We start from the raw sequence: 23758 nt of genomic DNA, 5'->3' as shown, positions 1-23758 counted from the left end.
CACATGTATAGTACTGGTGTATACTCCCACACATGTATAGTACTGGTGTATATTCCCACACATGTATAGTACTGGTGTATACTCCCACACATGTATAGTACTGGTGTATACTCCCACACTGATATAGTGGTGGTGCATATTCTCACACTGATATGGTAGCCCACATTACTCTTAGCCACTCTCTTTCTCTTAATATACATGTAAAAACCTTTAGTGTTTTCCTTGATATCCCTCGCAAGTTTGATATCTCTCCTTGTGAAGAACCTGGCTGGGCCTGGTGATGCTTTTCACATGTCAGGCTCTATATCAACATATGGCGAGTGCACCTGACACATGATAGTCCTTTGTTGGTCCAGATTGGAGAGAGAACTGACAGACCCAGCGGAACGCTCAATTATGCATTGGCCTCCTTTTAGATTGATAGCATTAGTGCAACTGTAGGGTACATACCCCTTTGGTTTCTTGCAAGCGTGTCTGAGGGGCAGATTAGATGGGGAAGGGGGGTACTTTTGGAGGTGACAGTCTCCATACCCAGTCATGGGTTCTGTGGTGAGATTGTATTCCAAGCCACAACATCCCTGACTGTGCTGCCTGGTATGTATGTTCTCCCTTGTGCTTGAGAGGTTATAGGCATGCTAGGCAGGGAGATGGCTGCCAGGGGTGGAGAATCCCTGAGTTGGGAGTTCCTGGTCCTGACTATAGATCTGTACCTGGCATTAGTAGCGGTGGCTGGTACGTGGGGGGAGATAAGGCTAACGACTTCCATATGGTCGCATGTGGATCCCACCAGTGGGGTCTGGACCTGGCAAACAGCCTGGCCCTCCAAAGGTAAAAGCGATCTGGATGGGCCTCCTTGCTCAGGCACCAATCAAAACAGTGACAGCGTGGGGTGGAGTGGGAGGGGGCGGGGGTTTCTGGTGACACCCACCCACCACAGGCAGCCGCCCGTTTGTGGGCATTTGGGGCAGATGGACGCCAAAGATGCACATGAAATAGCGCTTCCACCCGCCTTCCCCATGTAAATGAAGTGCCCTCTCTCTGACTCCGCAAACTCCAGCAGCGGTCAGGGTTGGAGGGCACGATCCTGGTGCAACTGTCGGGATTGCAACTCATGGAATTTCGGAACCGTGACTGCTCCCATTTGGCTCAGTGTCACTCCCTACACCAGTGCTCCCTGTTGTGTCCCTCTGTTACAAAGACCGTACGGTGCAAGGGCTGTATTCTGTCCTGCTGACTGCTCATGAAGAATGTCTCGTGTCTCCCCGATACCGAGTGCGCTGGTGCACCCTAACTTCATTGTGACTTCTTTCCCCTTAGCTGGAGTAACTGCGATCATACCAACAGAAATCTTTGACCAAACTGCACGGCCCGCAGCCTATATGATCAATGGCTCCTTGTTCTGGATAAACCTTTTTATTGTTGGGATGACTTTCCCATTCATCGTTGTAAGTATCTTGAACACAGACTAAATATAACTTAATATTGTGACACAGACTATACTCTCGTTATAAAATACTCTCTGATAAAACACCCTCTTTATTGTAGTGTACATCCTTTCTGGATCCCTCTTTTTAATGCCCTTGATAACTCTTCCCCATTTTAAATGTAATTTTACTGCCCACCAACCCCGCCACCCCCCCGTCCCTCCACCGTCTTTGGTATCTTGAGACCCACATCTAGCAAGCTCTGCTCTTCAGTCAGCCACTGGGAGGTGTTGGGAGAGTTGACCTGCCCTGATGATTTGCCTTCTCTCCCTGTAAGGTTTTGGTTCATCTTTTCCCGCCCACGGGCACAGCTATGATCTGTAGCCCACCACGTGAACACTCACTTGCACATTGGAGCACCGATATACCATACCGTCACCGTTCCATTGCTGCGACCAACTGAAACAAACCAAAACTCACTAAAGCAACGCGGGGTGGAGATAGAGCTCTCCCCAGTCTTGGACAATGAGGAAATTCCACTGGGATGAATTGTAGATTAACACTGCATTTAGTCTTTGCATTCCCGATCTGCCCATCGTCCCGTTTACACATGTTGGGCAGCGGTGCCATTTTTGATTGGTGTGTTGCTGTTCTGTTGTGTCAGAGCTTCAGTGCACTGGACTGCATAATCCCAGGATGGAGTCTCCGACTCTTTATTCCCCACCTTGTAATTTTCCAGTCTTGGTCAGATCCCGAGAACAGGCCTGTGGGAGGGAGGGGGAACAATCTCAGAGGGAGAGCCATCTACAGCTCCTCTTGGTCACTAACCTAGTGACTACTGATAGGAACGGACTGCAGCAGGAGGTTACGGAGCAGCATTGGTGAGGCCTACAGGCAGCAGTGCTGTTTGTTCCCTTGATTGAGGTGGGGTGTGAGACCCAAGAAAAGAAAAAGTAAGAGAAATAGAAATAACTTTTATCCCTAAAGAAAAATTAAAAATGTGTTCTGATTGCACTCACCCTGTTTTTCTGTCTTTCAGGATGGACTGGGCAGTTTCTGTTACTTACCATTCCTTTCCCTTAGCTTCCTCTCTGCTTTATTCATTGGATTCTTTCTGCCAGAAACGAAAGGGAAGGCCTTTCTGGAAATTTTTCAGGAGTTTCACAAACGCAATTTCAAAGGTCACCCGGAACAAACTGAAACAAAAGAGTGAAAGGACTGTAAAACCAACCATGTTGTTATCGGCACATAATGTTTATCTGTTTCAGTCATGTTTCCGTGCGTTATCATGTAATATCTTTCTGTGGACTGGTCTAGCTTTTCTGTTTAATGACTGTTTCTCTGCATTAAGAGCTGAAGTCGGTTTAATTGATGGGTTAGTTGTTGAGACAAGTTACCTTCAAAAAGTGGTCGCCAAAATTTCTTGCATTATGTTTTTGGGTTTCATATTCAAGCAGATGTTAGGAAATTTCAGAGCTTACCAGTACTTCAGGATTTGGTGTTAAGGCTTTGATGGCATAAAACTATCAACAAGAAGTTAACTACATAAACTGGCCAGTAGAGCAATTATTTTTTTCCTATTGTTATGAATTTGAGTCTGCTGTCTTCTCCGATTCAGTGACATCAGTTACTCTTGTAAATGATCTGAACGTCTTACTTTGTTGATTCGCATTGGCCTATTCTGCTTGTATAATAGCGAGGCCCTGGGGATGACCTAAACTAGATAGTCATCTCTTTTGCACATGCAATTGTTCAATCTCTCCAAAAGTGGACCAAGCAAGCAGTTGGCGAGGCAAGGTTTCTACAAATTGTTAAACTGCTTTGTATCACAGCAAATATACAGTTCTGATTTGATTCACTTAGTTCAATGCAATTTATCTTCACATAATGATACAAAATAAAAAAACACTTTATGCTTCCCCATATAAGTGGGTCGTACTTACTTAAATGTTTTCTAACTGTTTCTCCCGAATTTCTAACTTGCCTAAACCTTTCTCAGCTCTCATATAAAAGCCTGATTGTCCTGCAGCCTTTGTATTCCCTGCCAAAAGCCTGTCTCCCTCTTTTTATCTCTTCATAGACAGAGAGTAATCAAAGGACTTTCCAACGCAATGGATGTTAGATTTTTTCCGATTACCTAGGCAAGATAATTAATCGCTTATTATTTAGTCTCCAGCGAAAATAACTCCCATTTAGCATTAACCATTTAGCATTTTTAGCATGGTAGTGGTTGTTGGAGGCCAATCATCTCAGCCCCAGGACATTGCTGCAGGAGTTCCTCAGGACAGTGTCCTAGGCCCAAACATCTTCAACTGCTTCATCAATGACCTTCCCTCCATCATAAGGTCACAAATGGGGATGTTCACTGATGATTGCACAGTGTTCAGTTCCATTCACAACCCCTCAAGTAATGAAGCAGTCCGAGCCCGGATGCAGCAAGACCTGGACAACATCCAGGCTTGGGCTGATAAGTGGCAAGTAACATTCGCGCCAGACAAGTGCCAGACAATGACCATCTCCAACAAGAGAGAGTCTAACTACCTCCCCATGACATTCAACGGCATCACCATCGCCGAATCCCCCACCATCAACATCCTGGGGGTCACCATTGACCACAAACTTAACTGGACCAGCCATATAATTCCTGTGGCTACAAGAGCAGGTCAGAGGCTGGGTATTCTGTGGAGAGTGACTCACCTCCTGACTCCCCAAAGCCTTTCCACCATCTACAAGGCACAAGTCAGGAGTGTGATGGAATACTCTCCACTTGCCTGGATGAGTGCAGCTCCAACAACACTCAAGAAGCTCGACACCATCCAAGATAAAGCTGCCCACTTAATTGACACCCCCATCCACCACCCTAAACATTCACTCCCTTCACCACCGGCGCACAGTGGCTGCAGTGTGTACCATCCACAGGATGCACTGCAGCAACTCGCCAAGGCTTCTTCGACAGCACCTCCCAAACCCGCGACCTCTACCACCTAGAAGGACAAGAGCAGCAGGCACATGGGAACAGCACCACCTGCACGTTCCCCTCCAAGTTACACGCCATCCCGACTTGGAAATATATCGCCGTTCCTTCATCGTCGCTGGGTCAAAATCCTGGAACTCCCTAACAGCACTGTGGGAGAACCTTCACCACACGGACTGCAGCGGTTCAAGAAGGCGGCTCACCACCACCTTCTCAAGGGCAATTAGGGATGGGCAATAAATGCTGGCCTCGCCAGCGACGCCCACATCCCATGAAGGAATAAAAAAAAAAATTAACCACCTTTCTCCTCCAGAACCAGCAAGGATTGACAAAGGCCACCAGAAAACCTATAGGTCCTGGGCAACGTTCGACTATGGTTCCTGGAGCTAACATCCACAGATGGCAGATAGGGTACAGCTTTAAGAATGTGTAATTAGTTCCAATTGTGAAACTCAATAATACCATGAAATAAACAATGAAATCCCTGAAGCAGGGTGCAACTATTTAAAGCATCTAACAAGCAGAATTCTCCTTAAAGGACAGGAACCAACATGGCTGAACAGAAACCAATATGGCTGAACAGGCCAACCATGCAATGCCCATTTCAAAAGGGCGCTGAGACTGTTTTGGCACTGAGACTGCATTATGGGGCTATGACTTTATTTACAATTTTCTTTGAGACCTTTATGAGGTTTTGCATACCTGGTGTGCCAAAGGCACTTTCGCACTGCATTGTATTTTGTGCGCTAGGAAAGTACAGCACTCAGGCTTCAGTACCAGATAATGCAGATCGCCTGTGCCCAATGCGCAGCTGTGCTACCGGCAGTGACCACTATATTATCAGCCCTATACTTTATTTGAGATTTCCATTAGGCTTTTGACAAGGGTGCAGTGTGACTACTAACAAAACAAAAATACATGGAAGTCCAAGGTAGAAGGTGGGACTAGATAAGAATTGGATAAAAATAAGTAATGGGGAGTCCCCATCAGAGAAATAGCTGCATTTTCTTCTATCACATGGAAATAGTGGGAAAATGAGGCCGTGAGGCCTACTGCCACATCACTGCCCCGATTGGGATTTCCCTCCCCCCTGCTATGACTGCTGCTGCCCTTTCCTTTCCTTGTAAATGGCGGTGGGTGACAAGGAGCCCAGGTCCCTGACGAATTCTCCTTCCTGCCCATGTTACTGCCACTTCCCAGGGTTGCCATGGGGAAGGCAGTAGTGAGTCCTTGAAAGCAGCTGTGACGGCCCTGATGTACCCCCACAGAGGGAGAGGGCCTTGAGGTGGTCTCCTCTCCCTCCATTTCAATCCCAACATTTACTGGTTGATGGCCCCGGTCTTGGCAAAGGCCTCCAGTGAGACACAGTTTCTAGTCTTCAAGGCATTTCTGCCCCTTTTACGTTCCTCACCAATTGGTCTGGTGCTAGGGTTGCCAACTCTGGTTGGACGTATTCCAGGAGGTTTCATCACATGACCTCTCACCTGCAACCGCCCCGCCCAGTCTGCCTTTTATGCCAACTCCAAAAGTTTTATAACAAAGAAAATGAACAATTTAATGCCCCTATGATTTTTCTCCTGGGTTGCCTGCAGTAGTGACTAGGAGATTAATCTTTAATTCTTACAGACTCCTGAACAATCCTGGAGAGTTGGCAACCCTATCTGGTGCTGCGGTACCACCGGGATTCTCTTCCTCAGCACTGGCAGCCTCCCTCTCAATGGCACGAGTCCAAGCAGATTGGGCAGAGAGCAATGATTTGTTGCAGGAGCCCACAGGGTATACAAGAAGAGTTATATAAATGCGAGTTCTGTCTTAAAATGATTTCAAATTTCTATGAGTTTTAAAACATTTTTTTTACTTCTACTTTCAAAACTTGAAGTCTGCAAATTTCAAATAAGAATTGAATGAAAAACTGTCCCATTGGATTTCGAGCACCTTTGCACTTTGAATGTAAAATGGACATTTTTTTTGTTTCCCACTTGAATTTTCCGGAGACAGCGCCCTCTGCTGACCGGAGGTCCTCAGAGGCTCAGAGACAGCGCCCTCTGCTGACCGGAGGTCCTCAGAGGCTCAGAGACAGCGCCCTCTGCTGACCGGAGGTCCTCAGAGGCTCAGAGACAGCGCCCTCTGCTGACCGGAGGTCCTCAGAGGCTCAGAGACAGCGCCCTCTGCTGACCGGAGGTCCTCAGAGGCTCAGAGACAGCGCCCTCTGCTGACTGGAGGTCCTCACAGGCTCAGAGACAGCGCCCTCTGCTGACCGGAAGTCCTCAGAGGCTCAGAGACAGCGCCCTCTGCTGACCGGAGGTCCTCAGAGGCTCAGAGACAGCGCCCTCTGCTGACCGGAGGTCCTCAGAGGCTCAGATACAGCGCCCTCTGCTGACCGGAGGACTCAGCAGGAGGCAGGTAAGCGAGTGATACTATCCCAGCAGGTAATGCGGGACCCGTTAACTGGAAGAGAGAACTATAGAGCTAGCGCGAGTGTTCCCTCAGCAAGTAAATTATCCGTCAGGAATGCCGACCCGTCTCCTGAAGGCGGACCTGAGCCGCCCAGCGGTGCAGGAGTTGGAGTTGGAGCCGGAGCCGGAGAAGGATCGGCAGCAGGTGCGGAGGTGGGGGTGGGGGAGGGGGACACCATTGCTGTCTGTGCATTAACTTGAACTGCTGCAGTGCCCGCCCCTGGACCCAGGATGCAGAATGTTCTCAGCAAACCAGCTTTGTGACTGTGTCAGAGGTTAACTATAGGGGCTGCTGAGCCTCCTTTCACTGCCTGAGGGGCAGGATCTGATCAGAGAGATCCAACAGGGGTTCATCCATGTCTGACCCATTTAATAGGGTTCTTTTAGGAGGGTTACCCATCTGGTGAACAGTGGGTGGGTGGTGATGGTTGAGGACAGTTGGTGTTGTCCATCTGCCTTCCAGAAAGGCGCTTGACATGACCCCACAGATTCACAAGGTTTTAGGCAGAAATGATGTGTGGCAGTTAGGTGGGCAGCAAAGGAGAGGGGAGAGGATGGTGCTTGGTGTGGAACTCAGTTGCCACTGGATCTGGAAAAGGCTAACTGTCCTGTGGTGGGATGCTGTGTTGGTTTTTCTGCATTAGTTTTAATGGGCATCTTCATCTGAGTTGATCTTGTGAATTTATTTTGACCTGTTTTGGTCTAAAACTTGCTCTATTACACTAGATCGTTTGCAAACGCTTTATATTCTGGTTTTACTACTTAGAGTGACTATCCCGAAGGTGGACACGAGCCAAACTTTTCTATATGGGGACCACCCGTCATAACTTATTAAAGACAGTGTCAGCTACCCAAAGGTAATGGTGTTGTTATTGCAGACAATGTTTTACGAGTATGCAACAGAAATATCACGGAAGTAAGTCAATAAATGCAGAAATATAATGATGGAAGGACAGGAATCTGACCCCCTGGGATCTCCTCCACTTGAAAACCTATGATGTAAGCTGATCGGAAAAACACATTGGTCTATCTATCTGTCTATCTAAAGAAAGAGAACTTTTTCCTGTTGGAGGCATGTGCAGCTCTTCTTGCATTAATGAGGGGCTTTGATGGAGGAAATAAGGAGAAACTGTTTCCTGTGGCAAGTGGGTCAGTAACCAAAGGTCATGGATTTAAAATAATTGGCAAAAGAACTAGAGGGGAAATGAGGACATGTTTTCACACAGAGGGTTAAGATCTGGAACGCACTACCTGAAAGGTTGGTGGAAGCAAATTCCATAGGAACTTTCAAAAGGCAATTGGAGATATGCTTGAAGAGGACTAATTTTCAGGGTAATGGGAAAAAGTTGAGGTGTGGGACTAAATTGGACAGCTCTTTCAAAGAGCTGGCACAGACATGATGGGCCGAATGGCCTCCTTCTGTGCCATAATGTTCTATGATTCTATGATCACAGCCAGTGGCTCACAACAGTTTTCACATCAGTGTGTTCCAGGAATTGAAACAAAATCTTCTGAAGCAATGATGATGCCCCTTTGCATTCTGCCCTGTTTCTTGGCAGTAAAATTGAGATGTCCCACTTACTCTAAACCTGGGAATTATAGAACCAATTAGCCAAACATTCGTAGCAGGGAAGATGCTTGAGCATTCTACAGAGTGTTATCAGCATTCACCTAAAGAGGGGAGGTCATGAGGAGTCATCGGCACGGATTTAGAAGCAACACACCGTGCCTCACAAATCTGGAATTCCTGAGATGGCTATGAGTGAGGAGATAAGATGATTTGCCAGTGGATATAATCCACTTGGATTTTCAGAAGGGATTTGATAAAAATTCTCATATGAGGCCTATAAAGAAGTTGTGAAATTGAATTGAATGAAAAATGCAGAATTGTGGGCTGGAACCGAAAAAAGTCCATGAAAAACTATCCGATTGTTGTAAAATCCCAGCTGCTTCACTAACCTCCATCAGGGAAGGGTACCTGCCACCTCCACTTGCTCTGGCCCACGTGCGATTCCAGTTTCTTACTAGGTGGTTGCCTCATAGTGCCCTCAGGGCAACTAGAAATTAGCAATAAATATTCCTTGCCAGCATCGCCCACAACCCAAGCACACATTTTTAAACAAAGCACCTGTGCCGGTTGTGTGTGAAGCAGTGTTATTTTCGTGGATTAAGATGATTGTGCGTTCATCAACTAAATTAAAATAGAACTAAATTTCTGGCTAACACTCCTCTCTCAAATAATACCACTAAAAACAGGTTACCTGGCCATTCGTTCATTTTCTGTTTATGGGAGCTTGCTGTGTGCAAATTAGCTGTCACATTTGCCTACATAATAGTGACAGCACTTGTTAAACTGAGGCCCTGTCTGCTGTCTCAGATGGACGTAAAAGATCCTACAGCAGGATTTCCCCTGGTGTCCTGGCCAACATTTATCCCTCAACCAACATCACTAATGCAGATTATCTGGTCATTTATCTCATTACTGTTTGTGTGCAAATTAGTTGCAGCGTTTCCTACATTGCAATGACTACACTTCAAAAAGTACTACTTCGACTGTAAAGCACTTTGGGACGTCCTGAGGCCGAGAAAGGTGCAATATAAATGCAAGTTCGTTTTTTGCACTTCAAAAACAATCCATTAGTTGTGAAAGGGTGGTGGAAGCAGATTGCATAGGAACTTTCAAAAGGCAATCGGGCATGTACCAGAAGAGGGCGACTGGTCTGAAGTCTGGGTTATGGGAGAAAAAGTACTAGGTAAATTGGTTAACAGGCTCACTCCAAAATACTATGTACAAGGTTTCAAATTGTGAAAAATGTAGGGTTTTTTGAGAGAGAAAACTTGGTCATATGGATTACTATTTGTAGATGATAAGAATGAAAGGATCTTTGTAAATTGAGTAATAAGCGATATTGCGGATGGAGCACGAGCACTAACTTTATAGCTTGTCAGCCCCAAATCTATCCAAGCATTGATAATATAGATATTTTAGTTTAACGATTCTCAGATAGTTTTTCAACCAAGTTCAGACACTGTAGAGGAGCTGAGGGATTTTAACATGTATGAGCACTGGAACTTGAGTCTGATAACAGGAGGCTGAGCAGAGATCTAGGATGTATGTATAATACATATTTCAGAGACTCTTCCTACTTGTTGATGTTTTGTTCATGATTTTGAATTTTGACTGGAACTGTCTGAATTTCACGCTGCTTGAATTGAAGGCAATCTAGGTTTCAAGCACTGCTTTGAATGGTATAATGCCAGTGTGCAAGTTCTGACATAGATTTAACTTGGTACTAATTTTTTAATCTGCTTTTGTACTAAAAGCATTCATTTTGCTAATCCTTTGAGGGGATTGCATCCAAATTCATGTTAGGAATGCTGCAAATTCTAAATAGTTACATGCACTGGAGCTTGTCAGTTGAAATGCCTATGCTTACCATTCTAATCTACATGGAGGTTCATGCACTAATTGTCAGTTTTGCCCACAGTTTTACACATTGCAATATGTGTAATGAACCCCCGTGTTGTATTAGATTGTATTATTGTGAGTGTACACGTTCAACGTAGATACAGGGTCATTTACAGGGAGGAAATCATTTTGAATGTTGTAACCGGCACAAGTCACGAACATGAATAGCTTAGTGATAGCAGGACCTCAACAAAAGAGAGCAGCCCGTGACTGAACATTCCAGTAACTGCTACAACTGCACCCGAAGAGTGAGCAAGCTGAAGGATTTCAATATTTCAATCTGAATATAAACTGTATTTGAAAGACATGGAAGGTGAAACAAACTGTCAACAAATGAAATTGATTACAATTAGACAAATATACAGGTAAATAAAATAACTTGTGTTGTGAAACAAATGATCTGAGGTGGCAATTGGAAAAGAATAGATAATACATTTACACTATTATAAACCAATATAGGCAACATTTACAGTGCCACAGTAATTGCAACATTATAAGGGAGGTGAAAGCAGATTCAGTAGTAAATTTCAAAGGGAAATTGGATATATACGTGAACGGGAAAAATGTGCAGGACTATGGGGAAAGAGCAGGGAGTGGGATTAATTGGATAGCTCTTTCAAAGAGCCGGCATAGGCACGATGGGCCGAATGACCACCTCCTGCATTGTATGATTCTATAAGTTAGGTTGAAGAACATTCATTGTAATTGTATGTTATCGATATACAGTATGATTTGTGTATTAAAATGATCAGTTTTGCTCCATTTACAGATTTATAGCCGCTGAGCTCTGGACGGATCTCCACATGGTAGTTCCATGGTTTTGGTGCCATCTCAGCCACAGGAGAACTGGATACTGGCCTCAGAACCTCTGTAAATACGACTTCAGAGGATTTGAGAGCGAGCTCTGAATAGCAGAATCTCAGAGCTAAAAGAGGCTGCAGGTTGTACACAGATGGGATGAATAGATTGGCTACAAAACCAACCTGTTCCATTACCTCTGTCCAGCTCAGCTGTATACTGTGCAATATAATTGCATCATTGTGGCTCTGAGTGTTTTCAGCCTGCACACTGGCATAGATGTTGTCAGTGGCATGATGCAGCAGGTGAATATCCTCTTTTAGCTGTCTCTGGGATGGTGGGGGAGGGGTGTCAAAAGGGAGAGCATCTGTTTCTGTGGCTGGCCTATTATTGCAGATGTCATGGCTGTGTTAATGGCAGTCCCGTCATGGCTGTGTTAACGGCAGTCCCGTCATGGCTGTGTTAACGGCAGTCCCGTCATGGCTGTGTTAACGGCAGTCCCGTCATGGCTGTGTTAACGGCAGTCCCGTCATGGCTGTGTTAACGGCAGTCCCGTCATGGCTGTGTTAACGGCAGTCCCGTCATGGCTGTGTTAACGGCAGTCCCGTCATGGCTGTGTTAACGGCAGTCCCGTCATGGCTGTGTTAACGGCAGTCCCGTCATGGCTGTGTTAACGGCAGTCCCGTCATGGCTGTGTTAACGGCAGTCCCGTCATGGCTGTGTTAACGGCAGTCCCGTCATGGCTGTGTTAACGGCAGTCCCGTCATGGCTGTGTTAACGGCAGTCCCGTCATGGCTGTGTTAACGGCAGTCCCGTCACCGGGCGTGTTTACGGCAGTCCCGTCACCGGGCGTGTTTACGGCAGTCCCGTCACCGGGCGTGTTTACGGCAGTCCCGTCACCGGGCGTGTTTACGGCAGTCCCGTCACCGGGCGTGTTTATGGCAATCCTGTTATGGCTCCTGTCATAGAATCATAGAAAGGTTACAGCACGGAAGGAGGCCATTCGGCCCATTGAGTCCGCACTGGCTCTGCAAGAGCAATCCAGATAGTCCCACTCCCCGTCCTATCCCCGTAGCCCTGCAAATTTTTTCCTTTCAAGTTCTTATCCAGTTCCCTTTTGAAGGCCATGATTGAATCCGCCTCTACCACCCCCTCAGGCAGCGCATTCCAGATCCTAACCACTCACTGTAAAAAAAAAAGTTTTTCCTCATTTCACTTTTGGTTCTTTTGCCAGTCACATTAAATCTATGTCCTCTGGTCCTTGACCGTTCCGCCAATGGGAACAGTTTCTCTCTATGTACTCTGTCTAGACCCTTTATGATTTTATAGGAACATAGGAATAGGAGTAGGCCATTCAGCCCCTCGTGCCTGCTCCGCCATTTGATAAGATCATGGCTGATCTGTGATCCAACTCCATATACCTGCCTTTGGCCCATATCCCTTAATACCTTTGGTTGCCAAAAAGCTATCTATCTCAGATTTAAATTTAGCAATTGAGCTAGTATCAATTGCCGTTTGCGGAAGAGAGTTCCAAACTTCTACAACCCTTTGTGTGTAGAAATGTTTTCTAATCTCGCTCCTGAAAGGTCTGGCTCTAATTTTTAGACTGTGCCCCCTACCCCTAAAATCCCCAACCAGCGGAAATAGTTTCTCTCTATCCACCCTATCCGTTCCCCTTAATATCTTATAAACTTCGATCAGATCACCCCTTAACCTTCTAAACTCCAGAGAATACAACCCCAATTTGTGTAATCTCTCCTCGTAACTTAACCCTTGAAGTCTGGGTATCATTCTAGTAAACCTACACTGCACTCCCTCCAAGGCCAATATGTCCTTCCGAAGGTGCGGTGCCCAGAACTGCTCACAGTACTCCAGGTGCGGTCTAACCAGGGTTTTGTATAGCTGCAGCATAACTTCTGCCCCCTTGTACTCCAGTCCTCTAGATATAAAGGCCAACATTCCATTTGCCTTCTTGATTATTTTCTGCACCTGTTCATGACACTTCAATGATCTATGTACCTGAACCCCGAAGTCCCTTTGGACATCCACTGTTTTTAACTTTTTACCATTTAGAAAGTACCCTGTTCTATCCTTTTTTGATCCAAAGTGGATGACCTCACATTTGTCTACATTGAATTCCATTTGCCACAGTTTTGCCCATTCACTTAATCTATCAATATCGCTTTGTAATTTTATGTTTTAATCTACACTGCTTACAATGCCACCAATCTTTGTGTCATTGGCAAACTTAGATATGAGACTTTCTATGCCTTCATCTAAGTCGTTAATAAATATTGTGAATAATTGAGGCCCCAAGACAGATCCCTGTGGGACTCCACTAGTCACATCCTGCCAATGTGAGTACCTTCCCATTATCCCTACTCTCTGTCGCCTTTCGCTCAGCCAACTTCCTAACCAAGTCCGTACTTTTCCCTCTATTCCATGGGCTTCTATCTTAGCTAACAGTCTCTTATGTGGGACCTTATCAAATGCCTTCTGGAAGTCCATATAAATAACATCCATTGACATTCACCTGTCCACTACTTTAGTCACCTCTTCAAAAAATTCAATCAGGTTTGTCAGGCACGACCTACCTTTCACAAATCCATGTGAATACCTCTATCAAATCTCCTGGCAACCGTCTCTGTTCCAAGGAGAACAACCCCAGCTTCTCCAGTCTATCCACACAACTAAAGCCCCTCATCTCTGGAATAATTCTAGTAAATCTCTTCTGCACCGTTTCTAAGGCCTTCACATCTTTCCTGAAGTGCAGTGCCCAGAACTGGACACAATACTCCAGTTGTGGCCGAACCAATGTTTTATAAAGGTTCATCATGACTTCGATACTTTTCTACTCTATGACTCTATTTATAAAGCTCAGGATCCCGTATGCTTTTTTTGACCACTTTCTCAACGTGCCCCGCCACCTTCAACGATTTGTGCACATGTACCCCCAGATCTCTCAGTTCCTGTACCCCTTTTAGAGTTGTACCCTCTTGTTTATATTGCCTCTTCTCGTTCTTCCTACCGAAATGTATCACTTCGCATTTTTCTGCATTAAATTTCATCTGCCACGTTTCCGTCTATATCCTCTTGAAGTCTATCACTATCCTCCTCACTATTTACTATCCTTCCAAGTTTTAATATATATCATGAAAAGCAGTGGTCCCAGTAGTGTAATGGCACCTCTTTTATTTCTTAACTCTAACCAATCAACTCTGCCCTTGACCCCTCCAGGACATCCTCTCTCTCCAGCACTGCAATATTCTCCTTAATACTGCCACCCACCCCTCCTTTCTTTCCTTCCCTATTTTTCCTGAACACCTTGTATCCAGGAATATTTAGTACCCAGTCCTGCTCTTTTTTGAGTTAGGTCTTCGTTATCGCCACAACATTGATTTCCCATGTGGCTATTTGCGCCCCCAGCTCACCAACCTTGTTTACCACGCTTCATGCGTTTACACACATGCACTGCAAAGCAGTCTTAGACTTTCTTGTACTCTCTCTTAGTCTGATCCCACCTAATACTGTACTATTACTTGCTTTAATGCTATTTTTCTCCCCCTTTGTTTCTCCTTTCCATTGCTACATCCTGGTGCCCATTCCCCTACCAAATTAATTTAACCCCACCCCCCACCCCAGCACTAGCAAACCACCTCACGAGGACATTGGTCCCAGCTCCATTGAGGTGCAACCTGTCTGGCCTGTACAGGTCCCACCTTCCCCAGAACTGGTCCCAATGCCCCAGGAATCTAAAGCCTTCCCTCCTGCACCATCTCTCCAGCTACGCATTCATCTGCTCTGTCCTCCTATTTCTATGCTCACTTAGCACGTGGCACCAGGAGTGATCCGGAGATTACTACTTTTGAGGTCCTGCTTCTTAATCTCTTTCCTAACTCCTTAAAATCTGCCTGCAGGACCTCGTCCTTCTTCCTACCTATGTCGTTGGTACCGATATGGACCGCGACCTCTGGCTGTTCGCCCCCCCCCCCCCCCCCCCCCCCCCCACTGGGAGAATGTTCTTCTGCAGCCGCTCAGTGACCTCCTTGACCCTGGCACCAGGGAGGCAACATCTGAAATCCTGGAATCACGTCTGCGGCCGGAGAAACGCCCGTCTGCTCCCCTAACTAGAATCCCCTAACTGTCAGTAAATGACATTAAAATAACAAGATGTGGAAGAAATGAGAAGTATGCAGAAAGGCTATTTGGAACATAAATTACTTGACAAAACATTAAACAGTACGTGTACTTAGAAAGGAATAGCAGACTGGCCCAGGTAGGCAGTTGTTTTCCTCTAGAGACTCTTTCCTAGAGCAAAGCAGTCATTAATGAAGTGGTAACAGTGAGCGGGACTAACGGGTATTTAGGTGGCAACCTCTACATTATTGAATAAGTGAAGGGTTTGTTGAATTTCAGATGTTCTCTTATAGTGCGCTGAAGGGAGGGGGATGGACATTAAGGTGCTTGTGCTGCATATTATCTTCCAAACTTGCAGAAGGGATTGATTTGAGGAGGGTGTGATTCTGGTGTCCACTATTTATTTGTAACTAATTTAAAGCCTTGGCAGTGAGTGAAAAGGAGCAGAGGGTTAGGCATCAGTGTGCAGAAGTGGATGGGATACAGTCTATTTACATCACCTTCTGCTTCTATGTGACTGTTTTTATATTGATTTCTCTCTGTCACGGAACTTATTTCTTCCTATCTCGACTCTTTTTTCTTCCCTTTTCCGGTCTCTTCCGACCTACATCCGTGAATCTTCCGACATCCTCCGCCACTTTAACCATCTCCTTTTCGTGATGTGGAGATGCCGGTGATGGCCTGGGGTTGACAAATGTAAAGAATCTTACAACACCAGGTTATAGTCCAACAATTTTATTTGAAAATCACAAGCTTTCGGAGATTACATCCTTTGTCAGGTGAGTGAGTCACTCACTCACCTGACGAAGGAGATAATCTCCGAAAGCTTGTGATTTTCAAATAAAATTGTTGGATGATAACCTGGTGTTGTAAGATTCTTTACATTCATCTCCTTTACACCATGGATGTCCAGTCTCTCTACATCTTCATCCCCCCACCAGGACGGCCTGCGGGCCCTCCGCTGCTTCCTTGAACGCAGGCCCAACCAGTCCCCGTCCACCACCACCCTCCTCCGCCTGGCTGAACTTGTTCTTACGTTGAACAACTTCTCCTTTGACTCCAGTCACTTCCTCCAAATAAAAGGTGTCGTTATGGGAACCTGAATGGGTCCTAGCTATTCCTGCCTTTTTGTGGGATACGTGGAATATTCTTTGTTCCAGCTCCAATCAGGTCCCCTCCCTCACCTCTTTTTCCGATACATTGCTGACCGTGTCAGTGCTGCTTCCTGCTCTCGCCCCGAACTGGAAAATTTCATCAACTTTGCTTCCAATTTCCACCCTTCCCTCACCTTCACATGGTCCATCTCCAACTCTTCCCTTTCCTTCCTTGTCTTCTCTATCTCCGTTTCTGGGGATAGGCTGTCAACCAGTAGCTACTACAAGTCCACCGACTCCCACAGCTACCTTGATTACATTTCCTCCCACCCCGCTTCCTGTAAGGACTCTATTCCATTCTCCCAGTTTCTCCGTCTCTGTCGCACCTGTTCTGACGATGCCATCTCCCACCCAGTGCTTCCGACATGTCTTCCTTTTTCCTCAATCGAGGATTCCCCTCCACTGTAGTTGAAAGGACCCTCGACCATGTCCGTCCCATTTCCTGCACTTCTGCCTCACCCCTTCCCCTCCTTCCCAGAACCATGATAGGGTCCCTCTTGTCCTCACCTTCCATCCCACCAGCCTCCACATTCAACAGATCATCCTCCGCCACCTCCAGCGCGATGCCATTATTAACACATCTTCCCCTCCCCTCCCCTTTCAGCATTCCGAAGGGACTGTTCCTTCCGTGACACCCTGGTCCACTCTTCCATCACCCCCAACATCCGCCCTCCTCCCCATCTCCTGTGCGAGCGCAGGAGATGCAACACCTGTCCTTTCACCTCCTCCCTTCCCACCGTCCAGGGCCCCAAACACTCCTTCCAGGTGAAACAGCGATTTACTTGAACTTCTTTCAATTTACTGTACTGTATTCACTCCTCTACATTGGGGAAACCAAATGCAGATTGGGTGATTGCTTTGCTGAACACCTTCACTCTGTCCGCAAGCGTGACCCTGACCTGCCGGTCGCTGGCCATTTTAATTCTCTGTCCCACTCCCACTCTGACCTCTCTGTCCTCAGCCTCCTACACTGTTCCAATGAAGTCCAATGTAAGCTCGAGGAACAGCACCTCATCTTTTGTTTGGGTACTTCACAACCTTCTGGACTCAACATTGATTTCAGTAACTTCAGATCATAACCACTGCTCTAATTTTTTCGGACAGCAGATGCTGCTAATGGTTCTGCTGTTGCCATTTACAGCTCCTCTAGACACATCTTTTGTTTCTTTACTTGTCCCATTATCACCCTCCTTGCCTTGCACCATCATCTCTTTGTCATTTAATCACTCCTCCCCTCCACCCTAACAGAAACCTTCCCCTTTGTTCTTTCCTCCCCGCCCCACCCCGCCCCACCCCACCCCGCCCCTCCCCACTCCCCCTTTCCCTGGCTCTGTACTTGCTTAAAAACTGTTAAATCTTTAACTTCTTCCAGTTCTGACGAAAGGTCATCGACCTGAAACGTTAACTCTGTTTGTTTCTCCACAGATGCTGCCTCACTTGCTGAGTATTTCCAGCATTTTCTGTTTTTATTTCAGATTTCCAGATTCTGCAGTATTTTGCTTATGATCTCTGTCACTCATTAGGTGGCCAAAAATGCTTTGCCAAGTGTGTGCACATGTTAAGCCATTCTTATTGGAGCCTTTGTAAGTGAACAAAATGGAGAACAGTGATTCACAGGCAGTTGATCTCTATGAACATTAGAGTTAGGCTAAAGTTTCCAGGACCCGTCACAAGGTCAAACATGTCAAAGTATTTCAGAAAGCATTTTTTGAACGAAGGGGATAATAAGGTTTTGTCGTTCTGTTCCTTTTGCTACTCCAAAGAGACAGATTATTGCAAAGTGACCATTTGTTGTTTTGTCTTTATGGAACAGGTAATTCACCCCTTGCTTGCGTAAGGAAGCTTGATTTACCTCATCTTCTCTCCTACTCTTTTCAACCTTGGTGCTGTCCTGTCCTTGGATCTTGACTCTCCACCTAGCTTTCTCACTAAAAAAGTATATAGATGGAGTTGGTAAGTTTCTTGCACATTGTTTCAGTAGAGTATTGTGTAAATAACTTGACAGTGGAGCCATAGAAGTGCTGTGTCTCTTGTCAATAAATGACGTTAAAATAATGTATGTGGAAGAAATGAGAAGTGTGTAGAAAGATTATTTGGAACATAAGTTACTGAAGATACTTTGAATCATTACAGACTTTAGATTTTTCTGCTGTGGATTTTAAAACCTCTTTCTGTGAAATCCAGGATCTTGTCCATTCTTGAGCCATTGAGAGATGTTCAATGAGCACCTACCGTTCTTTTTCAGTGGAAGACTGAAAGCAGTCGCTCTGACGTTACAGTCCTATGGCTAGTTGTAGATGCGGATTGGATTGTTAAAGGGTAAGGTTCAGCGTTACTACACAAGAAGAAGTAGCCAGTGAAAAGTAATTCATGAGTCAGCTGTCCATGAAATGCTGAATAAATCAAGTACTCAATGAGTTATGATTTTTGTTTTGTGACCCTAGAATGTGTAGACATATTGCATTTAAAACAACACTGAATATGTGGATCGGTCAGTATCACTGACCTCTGCAGTAACTGAGTGATTGACCGGAGACTCCTCTTTGGGTCAAATACTGCAGATAGCCCAGATGCTCAACAAGTTGGTGAGAGCTTCAGGTGTCTCTTTCTCCAGTTCAAAGTGTGAAAACGATAAAGATTTTTTTATTCGGATGAGTTGTCAAAATTGGCTCCAGGGAATTTTTAGAGTTTTCTGCATAGGATGCTGGTTGGTCCTGGTAAAGGCTGTATGTAGGTATCAACGGCTGATATAATCTGAAGCTATGAGGATGGCGTTGAGTGTTGACACAAAATGGTAGGATTTGGGTTTGTGAAAGGAGAACTTTTGAAAAAAGAGGGGAATAAAATAACAAAACTACATCAGGGAAAGTAGATTGAGGAAAACCATTTCCAACTCAGCGATTCCAGAAATCTTAAAATACAAACAGCAGCTTAATGGGCATCTGAAAAGTTAATGTTCTGGGTGTGACTCCTCACGAGAACTCTGATAAAGGCTCACACCCAGAGTGTTAACCCTTCTTTCTCTTTCAGATTAGGATCCAGATACAGATCCACCCTAGTGGGCTGAGCACTGTTAATTTTTTGTTACCGGCATACTGTATAAGCAATACGTTTATCAATATGACTATCGACTAGATTTACTACCCATTCATAATTCTTACCACAATATTGGGTATAATTTAAAAATGTTTTCTAAAGCATCCTTTGTGTATACAATAGAGTGTTTGCCTCTTAATCACACTGTTTGAGTACCAGAGAACCTGGATCCACCTGCGTCACATACATTGATTAGTTCTTGGTGGGACTACCAGATTGAGAACGATGAGCTTGGAATATATTTAGAAGAGTGGATGAACACTGCTCATTTTGGCTACTTAAAATGTGCTCATGATATTATGGTTTGGCATTGACCACAGTCATCATCAAATCTCCAGGCTTTTTAGGCAGGAGGGAAATGAGAATGGTCCAAGCAGGTCCTGAGCATTGACATAAATAATGGGGTGGGCCTAGACGGATTAAATGGTTCTTCTCACTTTGTAGGGTAAATGTTGTGAGGCCCTGTGCTGGCCAGTGCGAGTTGAATAATCGCAGGTGTACTTCCTTTGGTTGTCCATTATGTGATGTGTATATGCCGGGCTTTGCCAGTGGCACAGGACTTCACGTTCACTTGTGTCTGCTCAGTGGTGCCAGGAAAAAAAAGGAAGAAAAATTAGGAAATAAAGGGAAGAGAAAACTTAAGTGGTACAGTGGCTTTTCTCCTCTGCTACCTGAGTTCAGATCTAGTGTAGACTTGTGGGATTAATGTCGTCTTTGCTTTTTGGCAGTAAGGGTATTCGTTGGCTGAAAAGGTTCAAAGAAATGAGTTCGGGTAAGTTCAACCTAGTTCCCTGTGACAATGGGCATTTTTGAGTCTAGAGGACAGACAACTGCCCCTAAGTTGTACTAATTTGTCAATCTCACATAGAGAAACCATAAGGATTGCTGATGTGGGAGGAAAGGACTCGCATTTATATAGCACCTTTCACAACCACATCCACATCCACATCCACCGGAGTGAGCATCCCAATAGATGTCAGCTCAGAGCCAGAGTTCCAGTCTCCACTCGCCAGGACTGTCTGGAGCGGGGTTTGAACCCTGTACCTTCTTGCTGTGGATAAATTGGCTCCCGTGTTTGCCTACATAATAACGATGACTGCACTTCAGAAGTAAAGTATTGGCTGTAAAGTGCTTTGTGACGTCCTGTGGACATGAAAGGCCCTATAAAAATTGAAGTTCTTTTTTATGTCTGACATTCCATCTGAATGTGGTAAGAGTCATGTAGACAGAGATGCCGAATGTCTAACGTACCAAGGCCTATGGGCCTCAGTTCCATTGAGGATATTAGAATATCTTTAGTTCTTTTAAAAAAAATTGTTGCTATTCCAGACAAGATGCTGCAGATATTTTTGATTTAAAAATAATTGTTTTCCGAGATCAGCTTTGGGTATTAGTGATGGTATCTTGTTGCTGGAAAGAAATACTGACAATTTTGATCATTTTCAAACTTGAGTGTGGGACCGGGAAGTGTTAAAACGTTGAGAAGGAGATATCATCCAATGTGTTTGGTATTGACAAATGTTTGTGAAACTCCTTGAATATAGGTGTTGAAATAACTGAAGTAAGCCTTACTGTAAAGTAATCCTTTCTATTTCATTTGTGCCCGTGTAGCTGCAGAGCAGAGGTCTCCTCCTGACTATCTTTGCTGCCTGTATTGGTGGCACCTTTCAATATGGGCTCAATCTGACAATCATCAATGCTCCAACAACTGTGAGTCCAGAGTAATGGTCAACTTGAAAAAGTTGGTTGTCTCCATGTTTTTAATGTCATATTTAAAGCTAAATCCATCTTTTTTTTTTCTCCTCAAAATGACAGTTCATCCAAAAGTTTATCAATGAGACCTGGGCCGAGCGTTACGGCACGCAGCTGGAGAGCTGGGTCATCACACTTCTCTGGAGCATTACCGTGGCCGCTTATTCTTTTGGAGGATTGGTCGGGGCACTTATCGCTGGACCCATGGCCATAACGTATGGAAGGTACGAACTACAGGGCAAATGCTAGGGTTAAACCCCGACAATCAGTCGATTCGTTACCAAGAAAACTACCCAGGTGTGCTGTGAGTGGGGGGTGAACCTTCCAACTCAGAATTGAGAGTGCTAGCACAGGGTCAAATTAATACTAGGGGTAACGAGAAGAAAGTTCAGAGGAAAAACGGTGAGAGAGGGATCTCGTTATACTATGTTAAAGGTGCTATATAAACTTGTTCTTTTATTTTGTCCAGGAGTGTGAAAGTGGTTTTAGAAGATTTTCCCCAAGGCTTGGATGGAGTTGAGCTTTTTAACGAATTAAGAGTTTTGATGATAAACATAGGAACAGGAGTAGGCCATTTAACCCCTCGAGCCTGTTCTGCCATTCAATGAGATCGTGGCTGAGGAAATTAAATTGCTTGGAGATTGCTTTTACAGTGGAGGAGATAGTTGGGTCCAAAATGTCAATAGATGAAAAAGGACTGTGAACTAGGGAACTGCAAAATTTTCATCCTATGCACAATTTAACTGCAGTGATTTTGTGATTCCGAATTTGGGTTGTGTCTGGAGACAGCACTGAGTTGTACCACACTAGGGTGGAATATTAATAGTTGTAGGTCTTTCAATGTTGGTGGTAATAGTGGGAGGAATTTGAGTTGGTAAATTAAGATCATAACACAGGAAGAGTATTGGCACAACATTGAAGCTTAAATGCATAAAAAGCAAAATAGTGTAGGTGCTAGAAATGTGAAAGAAAAAAAATCACAGTGGAAACACTCAGCAGGTGATGCAGCATCTGTGGAGAGAATAAAGAAGTTAACGTTTCAGGCTTGCACCCTTTGTCAGAACTGGAAGATATTACTGAGGAACAAAGAAACAGAACGAGGAGCTAGGGAAAAAAAACACACACACGCACACACACACACACACGATGTTTTAATGGCAGAACTGATATAAGCATGAGGCAATTGGAGGCATAATGAGATCAATCAAAGAAATGAGGGACATAGAGAGTGTGTGAATAACTAAAGGGTTGGGGAATAGGCAGGTGAAAGGGAAGCATGAAAAGCTGGCAATGCAGAGCTGTCTTCATTGGCCTAGGAGCTTGTAAATCTGTGTTCGCTGTGCGGTCCCCTCTACATCGGGAAGACCAAATGCAGGTTAGGTGACTGCTTTGCTGAACAACTTGTTCTGCCCGCAACTGCGACCCGTAGCTGCCTGTCGTTTGCTACTTCAAATCTCCATGCCAGTCCCACTCTGACCTCCGGACTTCTCCACTCTTCCAATTAATCTCAAGGCAAGCTTGAGGAATGGCACCTTATCGTTCTGCTAAGAACTGTGCAGTCCTCTGATCTTAATATTGGCTTTAACTACTTCAGACAGACTTTAATTATAGCTCCCATCTTTTGCTCTAGCAGGATGTACTGGCAATATAGGATGGGTGTGCCAGAATTTTCGGGGATGGAGGCAAGGAGCAAGACTGTGCTTGGGGTGGAGACTCTCCCTGTCGGAACACTATGCTGGCAGGGTGGTCTGCACCCTGGGTGTCAACCTGCTTTTTTCTTCTACCAGGCTCCTGGGCTACTGGAGCCCTGCTAGTTTCCCCTGCTTAACCTCCACCTCTTTGAGCGATTCACATGTCCTCTGTCTTATATATGTCTTTTATTTCTTAGATTGCTCTCATAATGGGCCGGATTTTGCCGTAAAAATAACGGTGAGGCTAACAGTGCTCACAGTTATTTATGTGCAAATCGAACGGCAACTTCCGGCGACCGCACATGTGCGGAAATTGGGAAGTTGTTGTCTGAGGTGCCCTGAAAACGGCATCTCGCTGGCGTGCATTTAACAACGTGAAGTTCCTGTGCTTACCTCATAGATACGGACTAAACTTGGCAAAAAAAGTTAGGGCTTGTCCATTCCAGTGTAATTACCCCCTTAATGGCGTGGTAAGTCTTAATTACTGCCAAACAATTTCTCTGGCACTGAAAATTAACTTTTATAAGTGACGTGTCTCATTCCTTTAACTTTTAATTATTGTTTAAAAAAAATTAAAAATTTAAGTAAAACATTTTTTTTCTTTTTCTTTCTGTCTCTTAATCCAATCTTTCTTTCCCTCTCTTTATTTTGCTTTCTGCGCCTGATTTGACATTGAATTCACTATTCTAACTTACACTTCCTGGTTCAGACGCTGCGCTGCTCATTAACGATTCTTCAATCACATTGGTTAAGGAGACACACAGCTGCTTGCCCTGTTCACAATGGTCCCAGTTGCCCTGTAGAGGG

The 23758-nt window shown here is 45.0% G+C and overlaps 2 protein-coding genes across 4 annotated transcripts in view; both read left to right on the top strand.

Annotated features, from left to right (window-relative positions):
• Window positions 1–3352, top strand: part of LOC137342030 (solute carrier family 2, facilitated glucose transporter member 11-like) — a 39830-nt gene extending 36478 nt beyond the window's left edge. For both annotated transcript variants that reach the window (XM_068005635.1, XM_068005636.1), the window contains 2 exons: window positions 1318–1445; window positions 2464–3352. In XM_068005635.1, coding sequence (XP_067861736.1) covers window positions 1318–1445; window positions 2464–2637 — 302 coding nt within the window. In that variant the 3' untranslated portion in view covers window positions 2638–3352. The remainder of the gene's footprint in view (window positions 1–1317; window positions 1446–2463) is intronic.
• A 3479-nt stretch (window positions 3353–6831) lies between these two features.
• The window catches only part of LOC137342029 (solute carrier family 2, facilitated glucose transporter member 11-like), a 47538-nt gene continuing 30611 nt past the window's right edge, over window positions 6832–23758 (top strand). Inside the window, exons 1-3 of one of the 2 annotated variants that reach the window (XM_068005633.1) lie at window positions 6832–6999; window positions 21120–21218; window positions 21324–21484. In XM_068005633.1, coding sequence (XP_067861734.1) covers window positions 6910–6999; window positions 21120–21218; window positions 21324–21484 — 350 coding nt within the window. In that variant the 5' untranslated portion in view covers window positions 6832–6909. Of the gene's footprint in view, window positions 7000–18245; window positions 18366–21119; window positions 21219–21323; window positions 21485–23758 lie in introns of those variants that run through there. The other variant, XM_068005634.1, reaches the window with a different exon arrangement.

This window comes from Heptranchias perlo, chromosome 25 (genome assembly GCF_035084215.1).
Source record: "Heptranchias perlo isolate sHepPer1 chromosome 25, sHepPer1.hap1, whole genome shotgun sequence".
NCBI lineage: Eukaryota > Metazoa > Chordata > Chondrichthyes > Hexanchiformes > Hexanchidae > Heptranchias > Heptranchias perlo.
Note: the sequence above shows the minus strand (reverse complement) of the source record. Positions and strands in the feature narration are given on the sequence as shown.